Source organism: Electrophorus electricus, chromosome 12 (genome assembly GCF_041902795.1).
Source record: "Electrophorus electricus isolate QZ-2024a chromosome 12, ASM4190279v1, whole genome shotgun sequence".
NCBI lineage: Eukaryota > Metazoa > Chordata > Actinopteri > Gymnotiformes > Gymnotidae > Electrophorus > Electrophorus electricus.
Window position 1 is genome coordinate 5,479,090 of NC_137508.1, and position 23,053 is coordinate 5,502,142.

Consider the following 23,053-nt stretch of genomic DNA (forward strand, 5'->3'; position numbering starts at 1 on the left):
TATAATAGAAATAGAAATGAATTTTTTTCCCTTCCATTTCTGCTACTTTAGTTTTAAGAGACTTTAAGCTTTATTGCAGTGATTCTAAATCAGACCCACTGTATTACACCTACACGTTCTAACGTGTCAGTCTCGGCTTGGGAAGAATTTAAGTTACCTGAGAAAATGAATTAGGAGTTTTATGAAAGCATAAAAGTTGCCAGGCACGAGGACCCCAGGAGTGAAATTGGGAACCACTGTCAAATTCCAGTACCACTGCATTAAGAATTTAGGTGCCTAAAGCAGAAGGCAGAGGGGAATGCCAAAGCAGGATGCATACATGTATAGCATATTGAAGAAATTCTGAACATACTGTAGAGGTCAGATTACATGTAGTTGAATAACTCATATCCTAGATAACATATTACAAGAAGTGTGATCTTGCAAGTTCAGACACAGAACTGAGCACCACAGGGTTTGAGGGTAGTCTTCACGCAGCTGCAACACAGAGGTGCCATATAAAACTTGTGTCTGAAAACGAGTGGGCTCTTCCTCAGCAGGGCGTGCCTCACGCCACCAGACTGAACTGCAGTGCATTCCAGGCATTCAGCTGCTGGGTGAGAAGTGCAGTGCTCACCCTGCCAAGCACAGGAAGTCTGAGCCAGCAGGAGGAAGGTGATCATGCTGACGTGCTTGGGATGCAGAAGGCACTTTATAAAAACAAGCAGCATAAAAAGTTTCACAGATATCAACTTTAATTTTTATTCACCAAGATGCTGAACTAGGATGTTAACTTTTAACAGTAAGAGTGTTATACATTAAGTATTTTACATATCAGTTTAAGTCTTCTGTACACGTGTTGAGATTTATCAAAAACATTTATTCAAACATACCAGTTTATTTCCTTTTCTTGGTCACACCTTTAAAATGGTAAAGTAAAAAAACCTCAGTGCTGTACAAAGACATTTAACAAGGAACCTGAATTATTATGCAGTTGACAAACTTGTAACTCTGAATGTATAATGTTCAAAAGTAGACTAGTTTAAGGCTCATTGCCATTCACACATTCCTGCTGCTGTGTCCGGCTAGTTCGCACCATCTCCAATTGCTTGGCTTTAATCCAACCATCTCTTGAAAGAGTTGTCTGTCCATAGCTTAAAGAAAGCAATCTGGAGGCCGAATGAACACCGGTTAGTAGTCATGCACTAAGGACTTTGAGTTAACAAGAGAAGACATGTACACTAAAGTAATCAAACCAACCTTGCAACTACCAGCATCCTGTGCAGATCCTCGGCAGAGATGCTCTGAGGGTTATCCTTGCGCATTTCAACAAAGTCCTCCTCCACTGCCTACAGAGGTTAGAGTGAACCAAAAAAAGGTCAACTTGGTGGGTTGTGCTGATGAACTGGGACAATGTAGCAAAAGAATCCTTTGTTCCATTTTGGCAATAAAATAAAGCCTACTCTAATGCCCACTCTCAATGTGTGACATCACATCAAGTGTGATCACATATTAGCTGTAAGTAAAAATAAATAAATAAAAAACAAAGAAAAATGCCCAAGTATATGGCCAACAGAAAGTCGATGGGGAAATTACAGACTCATCGTATTAGCAAAAGCTTAAGTCACATCTGCTTTAAATGAGCAATATTAACCTTTTTGGGAAAAGCTTGAAGATAACAGACCCAGTCTGAAAACAAACAAACAACAAAAAAAACCCCACCCTAGAAGCACCCTTGCTGACCTTAGTGACCTGCTCGGAGATGCTATAGTCCAGCAAGCGAGCCACTGTGAGATATACCCGATACTTGTTGAGGTGGGATGGAAGTTGTGCTAGCTGGATGGCCTTGAGGTACTCCTCCACGTTGGGTGGGCTCACGGTGGGCCGCAAGTGCACCTGGCTGTCACACTGCACATGTAGAGGACAGATTACTGAGCTAAAACAAGCACAAGCAAATGACGTCCTTCACAGATCATGTGTCGAATGTGCCTTTGGGTTATGCAGAATTTCCCAGCTGTTTATTAGAAATGCTGGGTTAAATTATGGGAGAAGTACAGGAGCACAAAACAGTGACAAACTGGAGCCACATTTTGTTTACATACTAGGCTAAAAGCAAATTAGATCCACCTCAGAATAAATGGTCTTTTCGTAAACCGTGGTTCGTCAAGTCTACACTGCTTTCTTTGTCATTATATGGGTAGTCTGCCCTGGCCTTTTGCTCTCCTATGTCCTTGTAGTGCAGTTGCAGCCATGGTAACCCATGAGCCAACACACAGGAATAGCACAGCACATTCCACAGGCTGTCAGCATCAGTTCGAGGCTGCGGAGAGTGCCCAGGAGAGAACCTGACGAGACCTCCGTGGAGCGGAGCAGAAATAATCACGCCATCTCTTCAGCCACCCAAGGGAAAGAGGCAGTAGCGCGCATGCCGGCCTGAGAGCGGTGCCGAACCCAAACACACTGGCACCTGACGGATAATAAAGGGCCCTCTCCTTCCAAATTCACCCTCTGGCATCCAAAAGTGCCTGAATGCAGAAGTGTGCGACAAGGAGAAAGAAGTAGAGCTGCTGTCCTTACCGGGAGGAGCGAGCGGCCCTCGGACGCGATGAGCACGTTAATATTGCAGGGGAATTCCATCTGGTGGTAGCTGAAGTCATAATCAACCTTCTGCCAAGAGATCAAGTTTCCCAGTGCAGTAATGTTCCGCACGCCTACAACAAAAACACGTAGGGGTTCATGTAGCATACACAACACTTAGAGGAGGTACAGTATATGCTCACTGGCCTACTGATATAGCCTGCTGAACAATGACTGCCTAACTAAAGGTAGATTAAGATAGCATTAAGAGACATGCAAAGAAAGCCTGGAATTTACAAGGCATCCACAAGAAATGCTAACTATAGAAGGTAATTTTTTTTTAAATGGAGTTGCTTCCACTGTTGATGCTTAAAATATTAATACATGTGAGATTATACGGTTATATCTATGCACTAAGATACATACATTTATGTTTCACCCTGCCATACACTCGTTTGGTGATGCTTACATTCATCTTACCCCTTTTTATTTAATTATCTCTAGATTTTATGGGAATCAGATAATTGTTTAATTGACAGATCTGACTGCTACTACTTTATAAAGTTTTTTTTAAAAGTGTTATATACTAGTAGTAGCTTTATTTTGTAACACCACTTTACTTTTTGATGTAAAAAAAACCCCCAACAAAAATAGTTGTATATTAAAAACTGCATAAAAATATATTTGCATAACCTCAAGTTTCCCATACTGCTTCCACAGTTCTCAGTGTCATTAAAACCTTTAATGATAAAAGAAACATTTTTGTGCAAGACTGAGATGGCCATTTGTTCCAATCCAGGGATTTTCACACATTAAGGCAGTGGTGAGCAATTTTCTCAATTCTTCCTCCACCAGATTCACCAGCTAGTGAAGGAGTCCTCGCTTTCCTTCAACCCTCCACTCTCCATCCAATCCTTTCTCTAAAGCCGCTCAGTTCAAAGACCCACATGCTTACCACTTAACCCACCCTTCTATGTGCTGCATACAGGGTTGTCTGCATGCAGAGATGTTGCCTGACTAGTTATTCCGATCAGACTGTGAAGAGGTTTTTAGTTGCTGAATACAGAGCACAGGACAGTCACAGAATTTTATCTGATCTATTTAAGTAATAGCAGTCAGGATGTAATGGTGTTGCTTGAGCATTTAAAAACAGTTTAAACAAACAAACAAAACAAACAAACAAACACCCATACCTCTGATAATCGAAGATTCTAGATGGAATTATGGAACGTAATTAGACAAATTATGGAGCTGAATTTTTAAACTCCTCCAATGCATCAGGAAATCTTACAGTGATTTAATTAGCATTAAAAGTATGACGCAGTGCTCCGACCTGTAGCGTCCAGTTGGCCTTGCTCAAGCTGCGTCTCGTCGAGAAACAGAGAAGTGTTGCTAGCCAGCTGGAGAATCCCACCCACCAGTCGGTTGGCTGTGTAGTCTTTCCTGGGCACCATTGGCAGGTTATTCATGTTGTGGAGACTCATGCACAGCCGGTATGACTAGGCAGACCACAACATAACAAAAGGGGAAACTTATTTCTGTGCTGGAGCTTTAATTTAGTCAGAGAACAAATACGCTGGCCATCCATGTATGAAATTATCCTGGAGCACTCACAGATGGCATAAGATGTTGGATGATCTGGCAAAGCTGTTCAGTGTATGAAGAGTTGTGTGGGCAGCCACTAATATTAAGGGTAAATTTGCCCAGGGGGAGAACATCTCGGCGGGCATACCTACATGGGTATATGAATTCCATATGAGGGTAGGAACCAGTTATTACAGACTTACCCATATTATTTACCCATCATGTTTGATATAAACAATCCTACACAGCATGAATGTGATACTTTTTCCTGAAGTCTATGCACTACAAAACTCATAAAACAAACATCCCCATATCTACTGCTTACTGAATGAATAAAAACTCATATCTACAGCAATTAAATCAATAACTAAAATTAATTTGCTGCAGCTAATGTCAATACTGTCAATAACTTCAATACTGACGCCTATGACTATTCTGAAAGCAGACCACTTTCGAAGTAAGTGAACTTGAAGTCAGACTTTGAGAAAGACAAGGACGAGAACGATGCAGCATAGACTTCACACGTAGTCACTGGTTTCTCACTCTCTAGTGTAGACAGCACGTATCTTCATCTCACGCCCGACTACACACCCTCCCATTCCCTGCTGCGTGAACATTTTCCAATAAAGAAAAACATGAAGGAGGATATTTTTTTGGGACCCAGTCATGAGGTGAGACAGTCCTGGGGGTGTTTTAATCCACTCACACGCTGGAGATGAGGTGGAGGATGAGATATTCTGCTGCCAGCGCGTCTCCCAGCAAGACGTGTGTGAGGTATGTGAGCAGCTCGCCTCTGACTGAGTTCAACTCACTCAGAAAACCGCTTAAAACTGAGGACACACACACACACAAAGCAGCTGACTGATACATGTACACGTGTACTACAGCGAGCAGACCAGAACGCGAATTATGACATCTTACATGCTTTGTCCTCTGATATAGCAGAGGGCAGAAGTGGGTTGTTGTGCTGTAGGGGCTGGGCATACAGCACGTGCAGCCGAGGTACAAGAGATGCAGGTGGACTGTGGGCTCTCTGCTCCTCCGCAGTTTCCATGGTGTCTGTTGGATCCAACAGAGACGACACCTCCCTGGAAACAGGCAACTTCTTTCAGGGAACATCTCTTTTAAAGACATGAAAAGTGACAAGGTCTATAAATACAACTGTCCAAACAAACAAAGAAAAAAAACAAACAAACATACTTGTCATCAGCTATAAAGCTCAGTGCAGGGTCCACTGAGAGAACACCGAAGACCTCCAGCATATCATTGAGTCTGAAGCTGTCCCACTCCTCATACACCTGCCAGTGTTACAAAGATGGAGAATATAAATAGGGAACCAGTACTTCCCCAGCTCAACGGAAAAAGGCTCATCTGTCGGGCTGGAAAAAGGCTTTAGAATAAGTCTGTAATGATCTGAAACTGTTGTATTATATTCTGATTAGTGCTGTACATTATGAAAACAAACCAAACTACATTGCTACATCTAGAATGCTAATCTTGTGACTAATATACAATATATTTAAGAACACACTGGTAAATGCTTGCTGTGACATGGTAAAAGTCCTTGCATATAAAAATATCTGTTAGATTACATGAATGTCACATTACCCCCAAACACCCACAGAACACTCATACAGAATATCTGAGATCAGTCGGGATGTTCACAGTAAACCAAAAGATGCATTTTAGAGGGATAAAGGCAGATACCAGTACCTAATGTAGCTACTATATTAACTATATTAACTAACAGTATTAACTACTATAATACTAGTGCTGCCAAGTTTAACAGCAGCAATTAATAAATTGTTATGCTGTAGCTATTTAGATAAGTAGTGAAGCTCATTTTTGTTCCTGCATAGATACAGTTTAATGCCCAATCTTCATGAGAACTCTTGTGCAATCAGAAACCTCCACCAAAGTTGAAGAATACCTGATGACATCACATCTTTGTAATATAAAATAAAACAAATATAATAACTGTTACCTACTTTAACCAGGCAGGCTGGGCCCCTTTCTCCAGGCAGGGGAAAGTTGAGATCCAAGTTAGATGAACAGTGAGAAGATGAAGCGTTCTGACAGGGAGCTTCTGTCTCCAGCCGTTTTGAGTCCACGTTCCTACGGGGATCAAGTAGGTTCTGAGGTCCTATTAAGAGAAGAAGGGCATGTCAGCTCAGATGATGTCCTGATTTAAGACAAACTCTTGTTTCACATTTAGCCTATCCTAATGACAAATCAATGGAATATTCCAGAAACCTACCTTTCTAGACAATTATGGTCAAAATAAATGCACATTTGACATACAAACATAAAAATGTTCTATAACCTGAGCTTGATTCCTTCTGATGCGGCATGTCCATGTCGTCATCCTCTTCATAACTACGTTTGTGTCTGTGTGGGGTGTAGGATGTGGAAGGGACCACTCGTGCTTGACTTGAGCATGCATAACTGTTCTCAAGAGTTAAGGATTAACTTTCCAAAAGCAAATGACTTTTCATATAGCCATAAGGATTTAGGCATTATACAATACTTCCTCAATTTTAAAATAATGTAAGCACTATGCTCTGATAATTGTTCCAATGGTTGAGAGATTTTTCAACAAAAGGATATTTCCTTCACCCACTGAGATTCTCCTGGGATAGGGACACAATAGAACGTCTGTCTCTCTGATGTTACAATGTTCCTTGAGTTGAAATCCACCTGCTGGGATTTGACAAGCTCATTCTCATTATAATAATAATAATAATAATAATAATAATAATAAAAGACAAATGGCAAAATTGCAGTGTAATAATAATGACAATAATAATGTTACATTTATACAGCACATTTCTTGAACTAAAGAACACTTTAAAGATATATATCAGGGTTTGTTTGTTTTGTTTTTTTATACTCACCCCACAGTCAGTAACATCTTTATACTTTCCACATCTCAACTCCTGAAAATTGGACCCAAAGAGCAAAATGCAATGTTATTAAAGCAACCAATGTAATTTGTACTTAAACATTTTGACAACATATACCTTGATAAATTCAGCTGAAACTATTACTCTAAAAACAATCAACCTGCATTTTATGAACTCATCCAAAAGGTCTCATTTAAATAACTTTAATGCACAATTACAAAGCATAAATCATAACCACACTTGCTCACTTTTGAATTTGTTGAGGGATCAACTGTCTCATAAGCCCCCATGAAAAATTCTGGATCAAACATGTCCTGGACCATACACCGGAACTTCACCAGACTGTTGGGCTTCAAGTAGTGTAAGGGAACGTCATTTAGGGAGGGAACCTAAATATCATAAAATACACTAGTGACAACCAGACTACATACAAAATACCAAACATCTGACCACAAGGTGTGTTAAAGTAGCTACCTAGTCAAAACTGAGCACGCTTCAACATTATTATATAGCAGCACATATAAAAAGGTATGCAGAGTAAACGAACATTTGCTTGCAGATTGTCAAGAAAATAATAGGATGTTAACGAAAGCTCGCGCCAGACAGTAAAATGGCAAAATTGTAATTACGTCCATTTACCGCATGGTGGGCAGGAAATAATTGCCAACAAATAAAACCACACAAGAACCCAGGAAAAAAAAAACCATTACCCAGGATTTGGCGTCGTTTAGTTTCAGTTTCTCTTTGAAGTACTCCAGCACCTTTCTCTCCCATTCTGGACTCAACTTGCTCTGTGCTGTAGAGAAACACAACAGCTCGGTCACGTCACCAACTTCATCACCTTCTCGCAGTCTTTTTTTTTTGGGGGGGGGGGGGGGGGTGTGTTTCAAACCTACAATGCTTTGGCTAGCTAAGATAGCTAAACTCACTTACTAAATATCTAATCTACAAGGCAGTTAGGTTAGTTAGCTAATCAGGAAACATACAGTACATCGAGCAATCGAGCAAAACTAGCCACTTAAACGGCTTAAATTAAATTAAATAAAGGCAGAAATAAGCAGATGGTTAGCTAGTGAACTAACTAGCCTAGCTAGCTAACCTAGGTAGCTAACCGTAGACTTCAGCCGACGCCAAGCATTACTATCAGCTAAATTAGTGTCGGACTCTTGCCTCTTACCAAAAATACCATCGACAACACCCAGTGGGTTGTTTATCCAATCTTCACTTGAAGGCATAGCTAGAGAGAGGCCTTGGAAATGTGAAAAGTAATTCAGTCGCACAAATAATGCAGTTCACAAGTACTTCGAGCAAGTTTTACAAACCCGAACTCTTCGCTCACGCCACACAATTCGTGGTGGCGGGAAAATTGCGTCATTAACACTAATCACGTGACACAAGGCGCAGGTTCGCTGACGCGTCTGGGCGAATATAAAAGTCCGGGGGTGCCCTGTGGAGGTTTATCCACAATTTATCCGCAATGTAACGTTCTAACGAAAGATTCTAGTATAATTAATATATCATAATGAATATTTTGTCCTGACGCATCAACCCAAAATGAGAAACGATATGACAATCCAGTTAATAAAATATCAAAACCTTTAGAAACATTGTCAGAAGTAATGGCCAGTTCTCATAATGTTGACTCAAGTGTCCTGCAGAAGTTCGTCTTGTGGGAATCTCTGTCCCCAGTCTTGAATTAAATTACATAATTAAACAAAGTTGCAGGCTCTAGCTAAAGTAATCAAGTCGTATTATCCCATTCTGAGCCGTGATTGCTGCTAATACAATCGATCTGTAAAAACTACGTTAACTTGAAATTCCTAAATAATTATGCACCATACAGTTGCACTTAAAAATACTTTTAGCTCAAAGTGTTAGGTACTGTATCTATGTAATTTTAGGAACGCAACAGTTATAACTCATCTGTAAGTAGAAACCAAGTTTATAATATATAGATTTTAGTTGCTAAGTTTAAAATAATGATACAACACAACTGAGTTATGTTAAAATTTGCTTTTAAAAATCTTTAAGCTAAACACCACAGCATGGATTGCATTTTGTGGTAGTTTATCGTAAACAATTTCAGCTCCCCCGTTTGACACAATGCATAGTGTTAACAGTAGAATACTATAAAGTGAAAAAAGATCCACAAAACACATTTGGCCTACCCTGTTTGTTCTCGTTTTATCACCTATTATTCGTGTTTATTATTGATTCATATAGTGCATTGCTTTAAATCGATTTCCCAAACATTTTTATTACCAAATATACTGTGATATTTCTCTGTTTTAAATATTAGATATACATAAGGGTATTTCATTATCACAATTGATGCAAAAAGGCTTTAAATGGTAATATATAACCGAATATTAACAATTTATCAGTTGATGCTTCTATAATTGATACTTTAATAATTATTCATTATTTTTCTGACTTTCGTATAATTCATAATTAAATAATGGAAGTGCATTTAAATATGCTATGTAAGAATCACAAATTAATATTAATATTTTGTTTCCTGATACCAGTCTTGGCATTAGGCCACTTGCAGAGACATTGCCCTTCATATTTCAGTAGAATAATGCTGTAACCGTCATAAATCTTTACAATATTTCAGATCTGGGTAAATTAGTCTGGTCTGAAACGTCGTCTTTATCGTGCGGATTATTCGAGTAGAGCTCTATGACGGGTAGATGGGCTTAAACAAGTGGGTGTCGGCCGACTTTGTGGCAGTAGATGATATGCATATTTGCATTTTGCACGCCGTGTGATGTTTTTCCTCGGCAATTACGGAAGCACTTGCTGAAATCTATTGCCCGTCGAATCCGGCTGCAGGAGCAAAGCCAGCTACGTGTAATATTGCCCGAAAATGGCCGAAAGGAAGACCAACGTACCCAGCTCCAGTGCAAATTTGCTGTTCTCCACGGCGCCGGAATTTAATTTTAACTTGCCATTTATTCCTGTCAGTCAAGCCACAGGCCCAGCAGTTTTATCCGGAGGTAGGTTACGAAACTTGTAAATCTTAACGAGCTGTAGGTAGCCAGTTTTCATTGATGCTAGTGAGCGCTTCCTAAGTGAGGGGATAGCTAGTTAGCGCGATGGCTAATCTATACCAAGTTAACGTTTCTGTTTGCTGTTATCTAGATAAATTAGACATTTCACACACATTACACGCTATTGGTGCAAGTGTCATTAAGTGTTTATGATGGGGCTGTTTTTTTTCCCGATTTTATAAAAAATATCAACAATTTTTTCTAATTGATCAAATCTGGATGTAATTTTTACAGCTAACATGACCGCAATCACACTTTTGCTTCTGTCTCCGTTCTTTGTTGTGTAGAGTCTTATTTAGTCTGGTAATGTTCAGTAATCACCGTAATTATTATGTACTTCACTTTTTTTCTCTCATGAAGATGATGGGAGTGAAGTTGGAGAAGAAGACAGCTTCCTTGGTCAGACCTCATCAACAGCTCCTCTGCCCTCAACATTTAGCTATTTTTCTGGTTCTACCAATAGTAGTGACCCATTTGCTTCAATAGGCTATCAGCCGAGCATGCCTCCCGTTCCTGCCGTCACTCCGTCCACGGTTTCTTCTCAAGTATCCAGTACTGCGAGTGTACCAAATCCTTCCGTTTCTTATGCGAACCCTACTCAGCAATATGCTAGTACAGTTTTCCAGAGTCCCATGCGTACCCACACTCCTCCCCCTAATGTGGCCACACCTCCACCTCCTCCAGGCCCCCAGCAAACCTTTAATCCATATCGTCACACAGCCACAAGTAGTAAAGCAAGTCCTTACCTTATGGCTCCTGAGCTACAACAGCAACCTCCTAGTCAGTCTGCACAGCATCTCAGCCCTTACTCTCAGCCTCCACCAGCGCCCACATTCCAGACCACACCTACAACATTTGCTAAGGTACGTTTTTCTATTGATGATTATGGGCTTTTAATGTTTTATGGATAAAAGCATGAAATCAAATGGAAATTAAGGCTGGCAAGTTTTTTCATGTCATTCTTTTCACATTCTTGGAATTCTGATTTACTGAAGTCAATACATTGAGCATGTCCTTGTAATCACTGTTCTGTCTGATTTAAAGTGTATATATTCTTTATTCAAACCTTTCTGAATGTGTTGGTGTGTATGGTGGTAGGGTGATGATAATGTGAGATTCCTGTTACACTAGAACTCATTTTCCTGACATCTTTACTGGACTATTTGCAGTGTGTTCAGATCTTGTTGTATCTCTCTCTAGCCTCACACTACACAGGCTCCACCACCACCTGCAGGATCCAGCATGTCTGGTCCTTTGGTTCCAGTCAATCCCATGGTGCAATACACTTATAATGTCTACGAGGCTATCCAGCCTCACTGGTTTTATTGTAAGCAAGTGGAGTCCAAAAATGTTTGGCTTCCCTTTAGTATAGTGGATTCCATTCAACTGGAAGAGACTTTCAATTCTGGTAAGCGGGAAACTACTGAGACATAGATCATATTCATGACATAGATCAGAGACTGAGTTCAAGAATTTCTTTACCTTGATTATAAGTTTCAAAAACTATTACTCTGCTTCCTGTGTTTTCCAGTTCAGCCAGACCCAGAGAATGTGGTAGTGTGTACAGACGGTGGGCGGTATGATGTGCAGCTATATGACCGCAGTAGAACTGCAGTGTACTGGGAGGAGGAACCGACTGAGGTGCGACGGTGTACCTGGTTCTACAAAGGTGACACAGACAGCCGCTTTATCCCCTATTCAGAGGAGTTCAGTGACAAACTAGAGGTATGTTTCAGTTCTGCACAGATTCCATCTTTCTGAGTTCACTGATTGGAATGGTTCACTGATTAGAATGGTTGTATTGCCATCACTGGTTATTCTTCTTTAAGAAGTTATCTGTACTCTGTCTTTACTCAGCATGACTGGCTAATTATGATGTTAGTTTGCTGTATAACAAGCTGTAGGTGAGTGTGTAAACACTCATAGTGTATGACACTATGTAACACTTTTTCTGATTTTTAACAGGCAGAATATAAAAAAGCAGTGACTACTAATCAGTGGCACCGCAGACTGGAATTTCCATCAGGGGAAACAATCGTCATGCACAATCCAAAGGTATACTGCTCACATCAGCTCTGCAAGCAGCTTAGTTTTATTATAATAGAAGAGTAAACATTTTGCGTCTTGCTGAAGTGTGCACTAAGAATGTCCTCTGTCTTGTTTATGTAAACTTAATTGATGCACCATCCAGGTGATAGTGCAGTTTCAGCCGTCAGCCATGCCTGATGAGTGGGGCACCACACAAGATGGTCAGACCCGGCCCAGAGTGGTAAAAAGGGGTGTGGATGATGACCACGATGAAGTCCCTGATGGTGAGTGGCCGCCTTAACCCTTGCCTACAGTTACCTTTTTAGAACTGTTGGTCTCATAAGGTTTTTAACTAAATAGTATTCAAAGATCCTGTGTGGTGTTGTAGGCCACCCTATTCTTTAAGATACTCATGGCTGCCAGTGACTGTGTTTGTGTGTTGTTGATCATTTGTTGTGGAACAAGTCCATTCTTTATAGGCCTGTTTTGTTAAAACAATAGTCTAAATGCAACTTATGCTCTTTCACGTTATTCTGTGTTGTGTTGCATGCTAGGTTTGCGATGTTGCTGGCTTAGCTGCTGACATTTATTAAATAAAGTGTGCTGCTGTATGAGTGAAAATGTTCACTACACGTCTGAGGAATATCATAACCTCTAGGTGAGATGCCACAAGTGGACCATCTGGTGTTTATGGTGCATGGCATTGGCCCAGTCTGTGATCTACGATTCAGAAGCATGGTGGAATGTGGTAAGGCTAAAAGATTTTCTAAAACATCTTATTTTACTTCTGAATTTTTATTTGACTTCTAAACTCATCTCGCTGTCTGCTAAGGGTACCAATAATGTTTAGCTGCAATGAATATCAGACAGCGGCCTTGCTTGCCTTTACAGTCCACAGTCACAGTTTCAGACATAAGTATCTCATGTTATGTGAGTCTTTACCAAAACTGTGTGTTTGTCCTCCCAGTGGATGACTTCCGCAGTGTATCTCTGAAGTTGCTGCGGAGCCATTTTAAGAAGGCTCAGGACGAGCATGTTATCAGTCGTGTGGAGTTCCTGCCTGTTCATTGGCACACAGCCCTTCATGGGGATGCTACAGGAGTGGACAGGTTTGAGTTCTTTCTTCATAGGCATCATCGTGTACATTGCAGCACTATCATTAGACAGCATTTTAACCTTGTACAGTTGTCTGTTATTTTTAGTTTGTGGCTCCTGACTGAAAAATTGTTGTTTTAAAAAGTGAATAGCTGTACCCAGCCGACTGAAAACTGAACCCATTCGATTTATTTATTTATTTATTTCCCCCCTTGTTTAGGCGCATAAAGAAAATCACTCTGCCCAGCACAGGCCGGCTACGGCATTTTACCAACGAAACCCTTTTGGATGTGCTTTTCTACAACAGCCCAACCTATTGTCAGACCATAATGGACACTGTGGCTTTTGAGATAAACCGGCTCTATGCATTGTTCATGCAGAGAAACCCAGACTTCAGAGGGGGTGTGTCAGTAGCTGGACACAGCTTAGGTAGGAAGATTCTATTCAGTTTGAGTAGCCAAGTCAAGGACAGTTTATGAATGTTCAAATTTTTTGTGATGAAGCCAAGCTTAAATATTTACAGCATTTATATGATGCTTTTATCCAAAGCAACTTACAATTATGACAGAGTACAACTTGAACAATTGAGGGTTAAAGGTCTTGCTCAGGAGCTCAACCTGGCAACCTTCCGATTACAAGTCAAGTGCCTTAACCACTGAGCTACCACTGCCCAGCTTAGTTGTTACTTTGGTAACTTTGCCTCTCTGAACATTTCCAAATTTGTTTGAAACAGCCTTTTCTGTTTTATTTTATTTTGTGTTTCTTCTGCTTTCAGGGTCTTTGATACTCTTTGATTTACTGTCTAATCAGAAGAGCTCCTCGTCTTCTTCTGAACTAACACCTAATGGAATTTCTCAACCTGAGGTGAAGCAGGTAAGTTTTGGATTATTAGACAGCTGCTCAGGATAGAACTCAGCATGTTAAAAAATACATTTTGGGTGCTCCAAGAGGTACCAGGAAAGGTGATCTCCATTTATTCTCAAAAAAGCATGGAAAAGGGGGAAAAAAAAAGAAAAGAATTTGTACTAGGACAAATAATATAAACTGAGAGTCCTGCGTTGTTATGGAGCTGCAGGTGAGTCCTTCAGTCTCTCAGAGCAGTGAGGGCCTTAGCCTGGCTACAACAAAGGAGGGAAAGGAGAAGACAGACAAGACTGCAGATCTCTCATCTGTTCTGGAGCAGTTGGGCCTGTCTGAGTACATTAGCACTTTCGAACAGGAGAAGATTGATGTTGAGTCTCTGGTAAGGGCAAGACTTCATTCTAACGTGCATAATGTTAGAGTAATGTTGTTCTAATATGTTTTCATATAGATTTGCTGATGCTGTACTGATTTGTCTCTGTCCCTCAACACAGCTTATGTGCACAGTGGATGATCTGAAGGAAATGGGTATTCCTTTAGGGCCACGCAAGAAGCTTGCCAAGTTTGTCAAAGAGAAGGCAGCAAAGCAGGCAACGCCTCAATTGTCTTAATAAATCGGCTGGTTTTGGTCAGCTTGCTGAACTGGTGCAACATATTAAATCTAATTGTGTCTGTTCACACTGTCAGGCTGCACAACAAACAATTCCAGTAAAAACTGTGGCTAAAGAGGAAAGGAAAGAGGTGTCAGCCCCTCAACATACTGGAGCAGTCACAGATGTTTCCAGAAGTAAAGTTCCAGTGGGCAGAACTATGTCCTCCATTCATGTGGATTATAATTGCTTTGAAATTGGAACTGGGCAGGTAAAGTTCCAGAATAGTCCATGTGTAATTATGATCAAAATTATGATTAGGGTATTCTGGCTGAGCTCCTTGTGATAATCTTTAAAAGGGATAATATTTTTTGTTGCCCTGTTACTAGCCAACTCAGCTGTTATAGAAATGCTCCTTTGACAGTTCAATTTCTAGTAATGTATTTGGAGGGGAAGTCTGCAAAATCTATTGTTGTACTTGGTTGGTTTTTGGTTTTCTCTCTTCTCCTGTGGGCTGCATCTAACATTCCTCTGTAGGTGTCTGTGGTGTATCATGCTCTGGACTTTGAGCTCGTGAATTTCTTCGCTTTTGGCTCTCCCGTTGGCATGTTTCTGACAGTGCGAGGTGTGGAGAAAATTGAGGAAAACTACCAGTTTCCCACCTGCAAGGGCTTCTTCAACATTTATCATCCAGTATGTTTTATTACATCTCACAAAACTGGGCAAATTATGAGCGTTCTTGCTTGCATGCATATTTGAACTATGAAATTAATTTGAATTTCATATTATCTGTTTGTGAAACTGATTTGATCATATGCTGCATATGATCTCTTATGTTCCTGGTAGGTGGTTTTGTGAGAGTTTTGACAAATCAAAAACACAATTTCAAGTTACCTCATGACAAATGCTGATTACTTGACTGCAGTAGTTACTGTATGCAGAAGTATGTTTTATCAGTGTCCTACTCGTAACAGTGTGTTGCCCTATTGTTTCTTTTGTTTGTCCAGGATTTTAGAAGTAATTCGGTTGTAATACAAATTGGATAACTAAAAGAAATCCAAGCTCAAACTTTCCTCATCATCTGCTTCTTGTAGCTGGATCCAGTAGCATACCGGATTGAACCCATGATCTTACCTGACATAGACTTGGAGCCTGTTCTGATTCCCCATCATAAAGGGAGGAAGAGGCTTCATCTTGGTATGTGTGGGACTATTTCTTATTGATTTCTTTTTTTTATAGCCTAGCTTTTCAGTCACAAGAAATTAATTTTATTTATTTATTGATTATAAAAGTATGATTTTGAATGCATTCATTTTAATCTAAAGAGTGTCTATTATTGACATAAGCAAATCATTTAAAGTTTTTAAATCAAGTTTTTTGTTCAGTGTTAGTTCTTCAGAGTACTTTCTATGAAGTGGTGATATTTTATTCACACACGTCCCTATACTTTAGCATTTTAGGAAGTTAGGTTGTCTGGTTGTGAGGTTGCCACAAGGTCACAAAGCAGGCAAAATATGTTGGAGATTTGCTTTCAGATGTATAAAAATGTTAATATTAAAAGAAATGAACCACCACTGACCATGCTGTGCCAACTGTATTGTGTTCAGAGTTAAAGGAGAGTCTCTCTAGGATGGGTTCTGATCTGAAGCAGGGTTTCATCAGCTCCCTAAAGAGCGCTTGGCAGACACTGAACGACTTTGCCCGTGCTCACACGTCCTCTATGCAACTGCATGAACAGCTGGCTATGGTGGCCAGTCATATCAAAGAGGAAGAGGAGAAGCAAAAGGACGAAGGTATGTGCTGCTGGATGTGACAGAACAATAATTTACGTTTTGTTTTTTTTTTTGTTTTTTTGTGGCTGATTCTTTCTTGCTGTTTTGGTGTAATTACCATTATGGAATTATGCTAATATCCTAAAGGTGTGCATGTCCTTGCACACTGCAGATAACCTAGTAGTGGAAGCACCTCCAGAGCTCCTGAAGGAGGAGGTGGCTCAGGTGAAGGTGGGCATGCTCAATGCAGGGAATCGCATTGACTATGTCCTTCAAGAGAAACCTATTGAAAGTTTCAATGAATACCTGTTTGCTCTCCAGAGCCATCTCTGTTACTGGTAAGTGGGATATAGCACAATGTACCTGTCAGTATTTCTGTAAGGAAGTATGAATTATGGTTTAATTTTTTTTTTTTTTTTTCTGTTTTCAGGGAGTCCGAGGACACAGCTTTGCTCATCCTTAAAGAAATTTATAGAAGCATAAACATACATCCAGAGCAGACTGCACATTGATTGATATAATTTATAACAAAAACTCAAGCATACTTTACAAAAATCAGTTTGAATCCATTCCCCTCTCCAGAAGGGTCTGTCTTTGCCATTAACTCTTGTTTTTCTATTCTTGTAGTTTCTTGTATAAATATGAATACATAAGTATTATTACATGTCTTAAATTAAGAAATTAAGATTTAAATAGTGGATTTAAATACCACTATACAGTGCAAGAGTTGTGAGTTTTAGTGCTGCTGCTCAGACTTCATGAAACCTGGTATTAATAGAAACTAGTGCTTTAAATAATGACACAAGCCTGTTCCTTGTAACTGAGAGCAACAAGTTGCATAATAAAGTGATTTACTACCACCCGTTTATGCAACTGATTAGAAATGACTACAGCTGCTTTTCCTTAAAATGAGGGCTTTACCAGTCCAGATCAGTAGTTTCAAAGTCCAGTCCTGGAGTACCAGAGTCCAGCAAACTCCTAAACCCCTGGTCAAGATCTAACTCCAGGGTTTAGGTTAATCTGAATAATGTCAAACACAAGTCAGTATGAATGAAAAGCTGCCAGTCACTTTATTTAAGTGAGAAATTTATCATACATTTGTCAATCATGCTGATCTGTCAAACCACATTTTGGTTAAAGCTTTTATAATTTATGAAATGTTCATATCCTTTGTAGAAACATGAATATTACTGCAACAATTACCACTTTAAATTCTTACAAAACAATTTTGATGAATTTAGTTGCAGAAATCAGTATTTGATTACAGTTGGTAGAACTAAGCCTAATGCAAAAGCTGAATTTGAAACTTGTTGAATAGTAGTCATGCTCTCAAACAATATAGGACATGAAGGGTTTTTAGGGGTGTTAAAGAAATACCATATCACTCATTTTGTTCATAACCACACAGAACTGATTGTCTTTCAGCTGCTTCAACATTTACAAACTACACCTTTTATTACAGCGCAAGTGTTTAAACTACAAATCATAGAAAAATGTAACAATAAGGCTCAATAATAAACACTACATTTACAAATGTTCATGGAATTGGTTTAAGTCCTGGCAAGATGCCAAGTTCAGGCCATGTATAGTTTGTTTGCATAAAAGTACCAACTGAAATGGTCATTTTACATATATTGACATTCACATTAACATAAAAGAGTAAACCTGTTGGAGATTTCAGAATAGAAATCACAGGTTTTAGGCCACTGCTTTCAAAAGCTCACACAGAGCACTTAACTTAGTATTACCCACCCACATTTAATCTTTTAGTGGATTTTTTTTTTTTACTTTAAATCCATGAATTATCATAGATTGCATTACTTCATAAAGAGTGTTGATCTAACAAGATCTAGATGAATCTCAACTGGCTAACTTCTGCACAACAGGAATGCATCAACAGTGTGCTTGATCTCAGCAGGTTCAATGACCGTATCAGTCCTCTGTCTTGCTCTGGGTCTTGTAGGCCTGCTTGCGGAGATGGTTTTCAATCTCCTCGCGGAACACCAACATTCCCAAATGGGAGTGAGAGGCCTCATTCATGGCCTTGGACTGGATGCACATGCGGTACTGTTCTGGAGTCAGTTCGTCCACACACAGCTTCTCATGCCACAGGTGAAAAAGACCCGAGACAGGAGTGCGCATTACTATCAACTCACTCCGTAGATATTTCCTATACAAGTGGACATCTTCCACTCCCCAACCTTTTACTTCTAGGTCAAATCCACCTGTAGTTTGAAATCACAGAAAAAAAAGAACACAGTGCCACAAAATAGGAGCCTATTTATTTGTACAAAATCACAATACTGCTTATTTCCATAACAATGGAACTTACCAATGTTGAGGAAGTCAGAGCGATACTGACAAGTCATGCCAAATCCAAAGTCCCTCCAGAATCCAGCATCTTTTTTGTGAATCTTTAAAATATCACAGTTGTATTACTACCACTATTAGCATCTGATTTTAATTTAGCATCTGAAGTTAATTTCCACTAAAGTATTTTGGTATAAGTGGCAGTACATCAAATGCTGTGGTAAGTCACATTTAAAAACAGTAGGAAATAGGGGCTACATACCAGCTGATGTTCAATAGGTGGAACCAGCTCAAGATTTCCATATACTATGGCAGGATTGTACAAACTAAACACTACTGGGTAGAAGACTCGTTTGCCTTAGTAGAAAGAAGGGACACATTTTATAGAGAAGGGACCACTGACCTTGAAACAGTTCTTAAAACAATATTGTAATCCTTATGCAGTTTAATTGAATTTTGGTTTTAGAAGTCCAAATGACAAACTATTTTTCTTTAAATAGCTTTTTAAAAAGGTAACACACCCCCCCCCCCCCCCAATATTTTGAAAGTATTACTGTCCAATGTTATAAATACACACAAAGTACATATCTATACACATTCAAATGGACGTTTGCTGAAATGGCATACCTGGGGTTGTATTGAGACGACACGTACTGAGGAATTCGAGAGTGAAATAAATATCAACATCACAGAAGAACATCAACACATCACTGCCTTTTTTCCATGCATGAGCACCGATGTCCAGCCCTCTGCCACGGGAAAACTCTTCATCCACGGGAACAAGAGTGTAGTTGGTGAAGTTCTCCTCACTTAGAAGGCCATAGGTTACATAAATGCAATTTATATTTAAGTGGATATCCTTTAGAATTTGGGTTTATAAACACATTTCAAGAATCAGATAATTGTACCAACTGACAAAAAAATAAATAAATCATAAACGATCATTATTTTAGAGGCAGTTAACCTCCCCCCACCTTTTTAAATGTACATGGAACAATGCATTACATGTCTAAACTAGATGCGTCAACAAGTAAGGTCCTTAATCTTTGTAATTTCTTGAAGCCTCAAACGTTGTATAACCCCTAACCACTAGTAAGTAAAACTGAGTAGCAAGTAGAACAGAACCCTTGTAGAGAACAAACCTAGACATTTTTTGTAAGGATGACTTCACTTCCTGCAAGCTGTCTTCCCCAAAGTAGACCACTGTGAGATGCACTCGCTTGTCCTGATGTATACACACCTCCCTGCAGTAAACCGTTCACATTAGATTGATTTAGGCAATGTGGTAGAATGAAATGCAAGCTGGTTTCTCATCATAGGGCAATATCATAGGAAAGTCCACTATACCGGAATAAGAAGGCATCTATATAAAGGAAAAGACTTTCCACTCTATTTCACACATCATTAAACTCAACAATGCACCTCTCAGCATGCCAGAGATCACTGTCTGAAGCTCCAAATATTTACAATTTGTGCAGTGCTTTGCTTGACTGTTGCAACTTGGTTTTACCCGTGAAATGCTCACTTCTTCAAATCACGTCTTTAACCTACTAAACTCACCTGAAGTTGTGTAGGAATTGAACAAATGCTTCAGTTCGGCCTGACAGAGGCACTATAATGTTGATGATTGTGTTGGCTGTGTCCACAGATGTGCTCCTGACTTTCATCAGGGGACCAAAAGGACGGAACAGGGTGACATGGTGAAACTCATGGTAATTCTCCTTGGAAAAATACAGCTCATACATAGTTCCTTTGTCCCGTTCGGTCCTGTAAAGGCCTGAATTAAGGAGACAATACCCAGAAATTCAGTTACAAATCTTTAAATAGACTTCTCCCAAATCTTCAATTAGACATAAAAGGACCATTGAAATGGCAGGGGGGACGACGACACAGAAAGACAGAAAAACGCAAATACAAATATTAGTATAAAATTACCTTATATGACCAGCTCTTACCCTCAACAAAATGGCTTTCTGTGAAGCTCTGCCTCTGCATGGGGATGTCCCCCTCCTGGCCATCCTCTTCATCAGGGTTGTTTAGGACATCCAGGCCTGCTTCTATTACCTCCACCAGCTCATCTCGCCGGTCCTTGCGTACTGGCTTTTCCTCAGGATGCCGTGTTAGGCCCATCTCCAGCTGGTACACCTTTGTTGAGGTGAAGCTTTCAAAGGGCACTAAAGCATACTCACTGGGTAGCCTTGCCCCATTACTCACTTCTGCCTTGTCTATTTGGGAGTGCAAGAAATCCAGAAGGTCGCCAGGCTCCTGATCTTTGCCATCCACCAGGCCCTGTGGCCCAGGGCCCTCTTTCCTTTCCTGCAGGGTCTTCAGTTTGTCATTCATCTCCTGTAGCTCCTGCTTGAGTTGCGCGATCTGCCTCTTGAGGTTGGCTGCTCGACTGAGGTGTCGCTCCTCTTGTTCCTGCAGCAGGGCCTGATAATATTCCTTGCTATAAGCCTCCCCCCCAAGGGCAGGCAACACATGGCTTACCTCTGCAGGGGGAGTGCACTCCAGCAGGTAGGCAAAGAACAGCAACACGCACAACAAGAACACACCCAGGAGAAGCCAGCGCACCCGGCCCTGCAGTAGCAGTCCTCGCCTGGGCATAGCTGAGAGACAGGATACGGTTGATCAACCACGCCTCTTCATTTCTTCTCTGGCATAACTTGGCTGTAGGGACAGAGTAAATTAATCCATAATATATTTATATGGTCTTCATTCTCTGTTGTACAACTTCCATATAAAAGAGCAGAATGCAGTAAAGTCACACATCTCCTGCAGCCGTGCTGCATTCTGAGTACATCTCAGTATTCAGGCTGTTCAAATTCCTCAGAAATGTGCAAATATTCAGGTGACACTCCTTCTTGTTCATCTCGACTTGGATCCCACGCAAAAGGAATGCTGCATCTGAAAAATACGGGGAAATGTCCTTTTAAACTACACTGAAATAATGTGCAGCTACAAGTATTGAGTTACACTTATCGCTCCTTAATATGGCCCACTGATAACTATGAGTAATACTGATTACTTAATGGACTACTACACGTGCATATTTAGTTTTGTAAACACGTAAGGTCAGTTATACACGGAACCAGCTAGCTAGTAAAGTATTACGACGAAGATGCGTTTTATAACACCAGAACTGAATGGAATAGAAAGGAAAGCATTTACACTAATTACAAAGAGAAATAGCTAGCTATCCAAACGTTTCTGAGATAAAACAAAAAAAATTGCGTAGCCAATTTTTAATTTATTAAGATATTATATCAATTAAAGATTACATTTTTGTATCAATGCATATTTGACGAGATATCTAAGGTTAGCAAAGTATCATAGGGGATAAAAACCCGGTAACAGTCAGCTAGCTACATGGATGTTAATGCTGCACCCGCTTGTTTCGTGAACAACCCAGCCAGGTTTAAGAAGTTATTTTCTTTACGAATGTCAACACCACACCAGGTTTATTTACGTACCTTGGGAGCTTTTTTACGCTTACTTTTATTTTAGCAACGCATTTATATTAATCGTAGAAGTTATTCCCAACAAAACAAATGTGGGAACTAAACGCCACGGGGCAGAAAATCCGGAAAACAGAAAAAAGCCACTTCCGGTTTAGGGTTGCATCTATACTAAATCAAAATAAAAGTAGCATAGGTATTTGTTTAATTCTTTAAAAATCTTCTCAGTCAGGAGTTTTCAGGGCCGTGTTAGTTAATGTCATATTTAAGACCATTTAAGTTTTTTTCTGTTCATGATATATTTCATTTTATTTTTGGCAGATGAAAAATGTACAGGCCCATGCGTACCTATAAAAAACCCTCGACATAAAAGGATTTAAATTACCATAATTACACTGCCTATTAAATTGTGCACTTATCTTATATTCCAAGTATATAATACATTATACAGCAACGATTTTTTTTAATCCAATTTATTTTTGCTCCCTTTAGACATGACGGTGATGGGGCAGCAAAATCTAGCGATAATAATAGAAAGTTCAAAATAGAATGTAGAAAAAAAATTCTTCCCCTTTGTTAATAGCAAAAGTTAATTTTATTTCTAAAATAACCTATGGGCTATTTGAGGCCTGGCCACCTGGACATGGTCGGCAGCCCATAGACTGTAAACTGTTCACGTTTTTGTTTTTGCTCTGAATGGGACATTTCATGTACTGCATATTTTAATAGTAATGCAAGAAAGGAAGCTGGATTCATCTGACCTGATGGCTCATATACAAGGTTTAACGTAATATGCATTGCATTATAAGCAGCATAATTCCTGTATTTATTAATACATGCTGC

The 23,053-nt window shown here is 39.8% G+C and overlaps 3 protein-coding genes across 9 annotated transcripts; 1 reads left to right on the forward strand and 2 right to left on the reverse strand.

Moving 5' to 3' along the window:
- Positions 1-709: 709 nt before the first annotated feature.
- On the reverse strand, positions 710-8,404 carry mcmbp (minichromosome maintenance complex binding protein). Of its 5 annotated transcripts, none has more exons than XM_081724668.1 (16): positions 8,221-8,404; positions 7,754-7,839; positions 7,292-7,432; positions 7,035-7,076; positions 6,747-6,837; positions 6,464-6,586; positions 6,129-6,283; positions 5,341-5,438; positions 5,062-5,228; positions 4,847-4,970; positions 4,171-4,288; positions 3,890-4,055; positions 2,557-2,690; positions 1,723-1,887; positions 1,240-1,328; positions 710-1,148 (listed from the first exon to the last, which is right to left on the reverse strand). In XM_081724668.1, the coding sequence occupies exons 1-16, from the start codon at positions 8,276-8,278 to the stop codon at positions 1,022-1,024; spliced, it is 1,884 nt and encodes a 627-aa protein (XP_081580794.1). In that variant the 5' UTR covers positions 8,279-8,404; the 3' UTR covers positions 710-1,021. The 5 variants fall into 5 exon arrangements, with proteins under 5 accessions (XP_081580794.1, XP_081580791.1, XP_081580792.1 ...); XM_081724665.1 differs by having other exon boundaries at positions 1,702-1,887; XM_081724666.1 differs by having other exon boundaries at positions 6,747-6,840.
- Positions 8,405-9,842: 1,438 nt separating this feature from the next.
- Positions 9,843-17,302, forward strand: sec23ip (SEC23 interacting protein). Of its 2 annotated transcripts, XM_027022600.3 has the most exons (18): positions 9,843-10,042; positions 10,457-10,959; positions 11,297-11,504; positions 11,628-11,821; positions 12,062-12,151; positions 12,288-12,408; positions 12,783-12,872; positions 13,092-13,233; positions 13,440-13,648; positions 13,995-14,092; positions 14,295-14,462; positions 14,575-14,670; positions 14,768-14,941; positions 15,208-15,363; positions 15,765-15,867; positions 16,278-16,463; positions 16,615-16,780; positions 16,873-17,302. In XM_027022600.3, exons 1-18 carry the CDS (start codon positions 9,913-9,915, stop codon positions 16,952-16,954), a joined length of 2,916 nt encoding a protein of 971 aa, XP_026878401.2. In that variant the 5' UTR covers positions 9,843-9,912; the 3' UTR covers positions 16,955-17,302. The 2 variants fall into 2 exon arrangements, with proteins under 2 accessions (XP_026878401.2, XP_081580943.1); XM_081724817.1 differs by lacking the exons at positions 14,295-14,462; positions 14,575-14,670 and having other exon boundaries at positions 9,848-10,042.
- Positions 17,303-17,487: 185 nt separating this feature from the next.
- On the reverse strand, positions 17,488-21,655 carry csgalnact2 (chondroitin sulfate N-acetylgalactosaminyltransferase 2). Of its 2 annotated transcripts, XM_027022602.3 has the most exons (8): positions 21,523-21,655; positions 20,708-21,422; positions 20,313-20,529; positions 19,895-19,996; positions 19,380-19,561; positions 19,015-19,109; positions 18,775-18,856; positions 17,488-18,667 (listed from the first exon to the last, which is right to left on the reverse strand). In XM_027022602.3, the coding sequence occupies exons 2-8, from the start codon at positions 21,357-21,359 to the stop codon at positions 18,375-18,377; spliced, it is 1,623 nt and encodes a 540-aa protein (XP_026878403.1). In that variant the 5' UTR covers positions 21,360-21,422; positions 21,523-21,655; the 3' UTR covers positions 17,488-18,374. The 2 variants fall into 2 exon arrangements, with proteins under 2 accessions (XP_026878403.1, XP_026878402.1); XM_027022601.3 differs by having other exon boundaries at positions 20,708-21,655.
- Between the last annotated feature and the right edge of the window lie 1,398 nt (positions 21,656-23,053).

Excerpts from the sequence above, each read along its gene's own strand:
- mcmbp (XM_081724664.1), bottom strand. The coding sequence starts at position 8,278 with ATGCCTTCAAGTGAAGATTGGATAAACAACCCACTGGGTGTTGTCGAT. Across the intron at positions 7,840-8,220 it reads TGTTGTCGATGGTATTTTTG|CACAGAGCAAGTTGAGTCCA; the intron begins GTAAGAGGCAAG and ends GTTTCTCTACAG. Across the intron at positions 5,229-5,340 it reads AGCTTTATAGCTGATGACAA|GGAGGTGTCGTCTCTGTTGG; the intron begins GTATGTTTGTTT and ends GCCTGTTTCCAG.
- sec23ip (XM_027022600.3), top strand. The coding sequence starts at position 9,913 with ATGGCCGAAAGGAAGACCAACGTACCCAGCTCCAGTGCAAATTTGCTG. Across the intron at positions 12,409-12,782 it reads CCACGATGAAGTCCCTGATG|GTGAGATGCCACAAGTGGAC; the intron begins GTGAGTGGCCGC and ends CATAACCTCTAG. Across the intron at positions 15,364-15,764 it reads TCTTCAACATTTATCATCCA|CTGGATCCAGTAGCATACCG; the intron begins GTATGTTTTATT and ends TGCTTCTTGTAG.
- csgalnact2 (XM_027022602.3), bottom strand. The coding sequence starts at position 21,359 with ATGCCCAGGCGAGGACTGCTACTGCAGGGCCGGGTGCGCTGGCTTCTC. Across the intron at positions 19,997-20,312 it reads CAATTCCTACACAACTTCAG|GGAGGTGTGTATACATCAGG; the intron begins GTGAGTTTAGTA and ends GGTTTACTGCAG. Across the intron at positions 18,857-19,014 it reads CACCTATTGAACATCAGCTG|ATTCACAAAAAAGATGCTGG; the intron begins GTATGTAGCCCC and ends GATATTTTAAAG.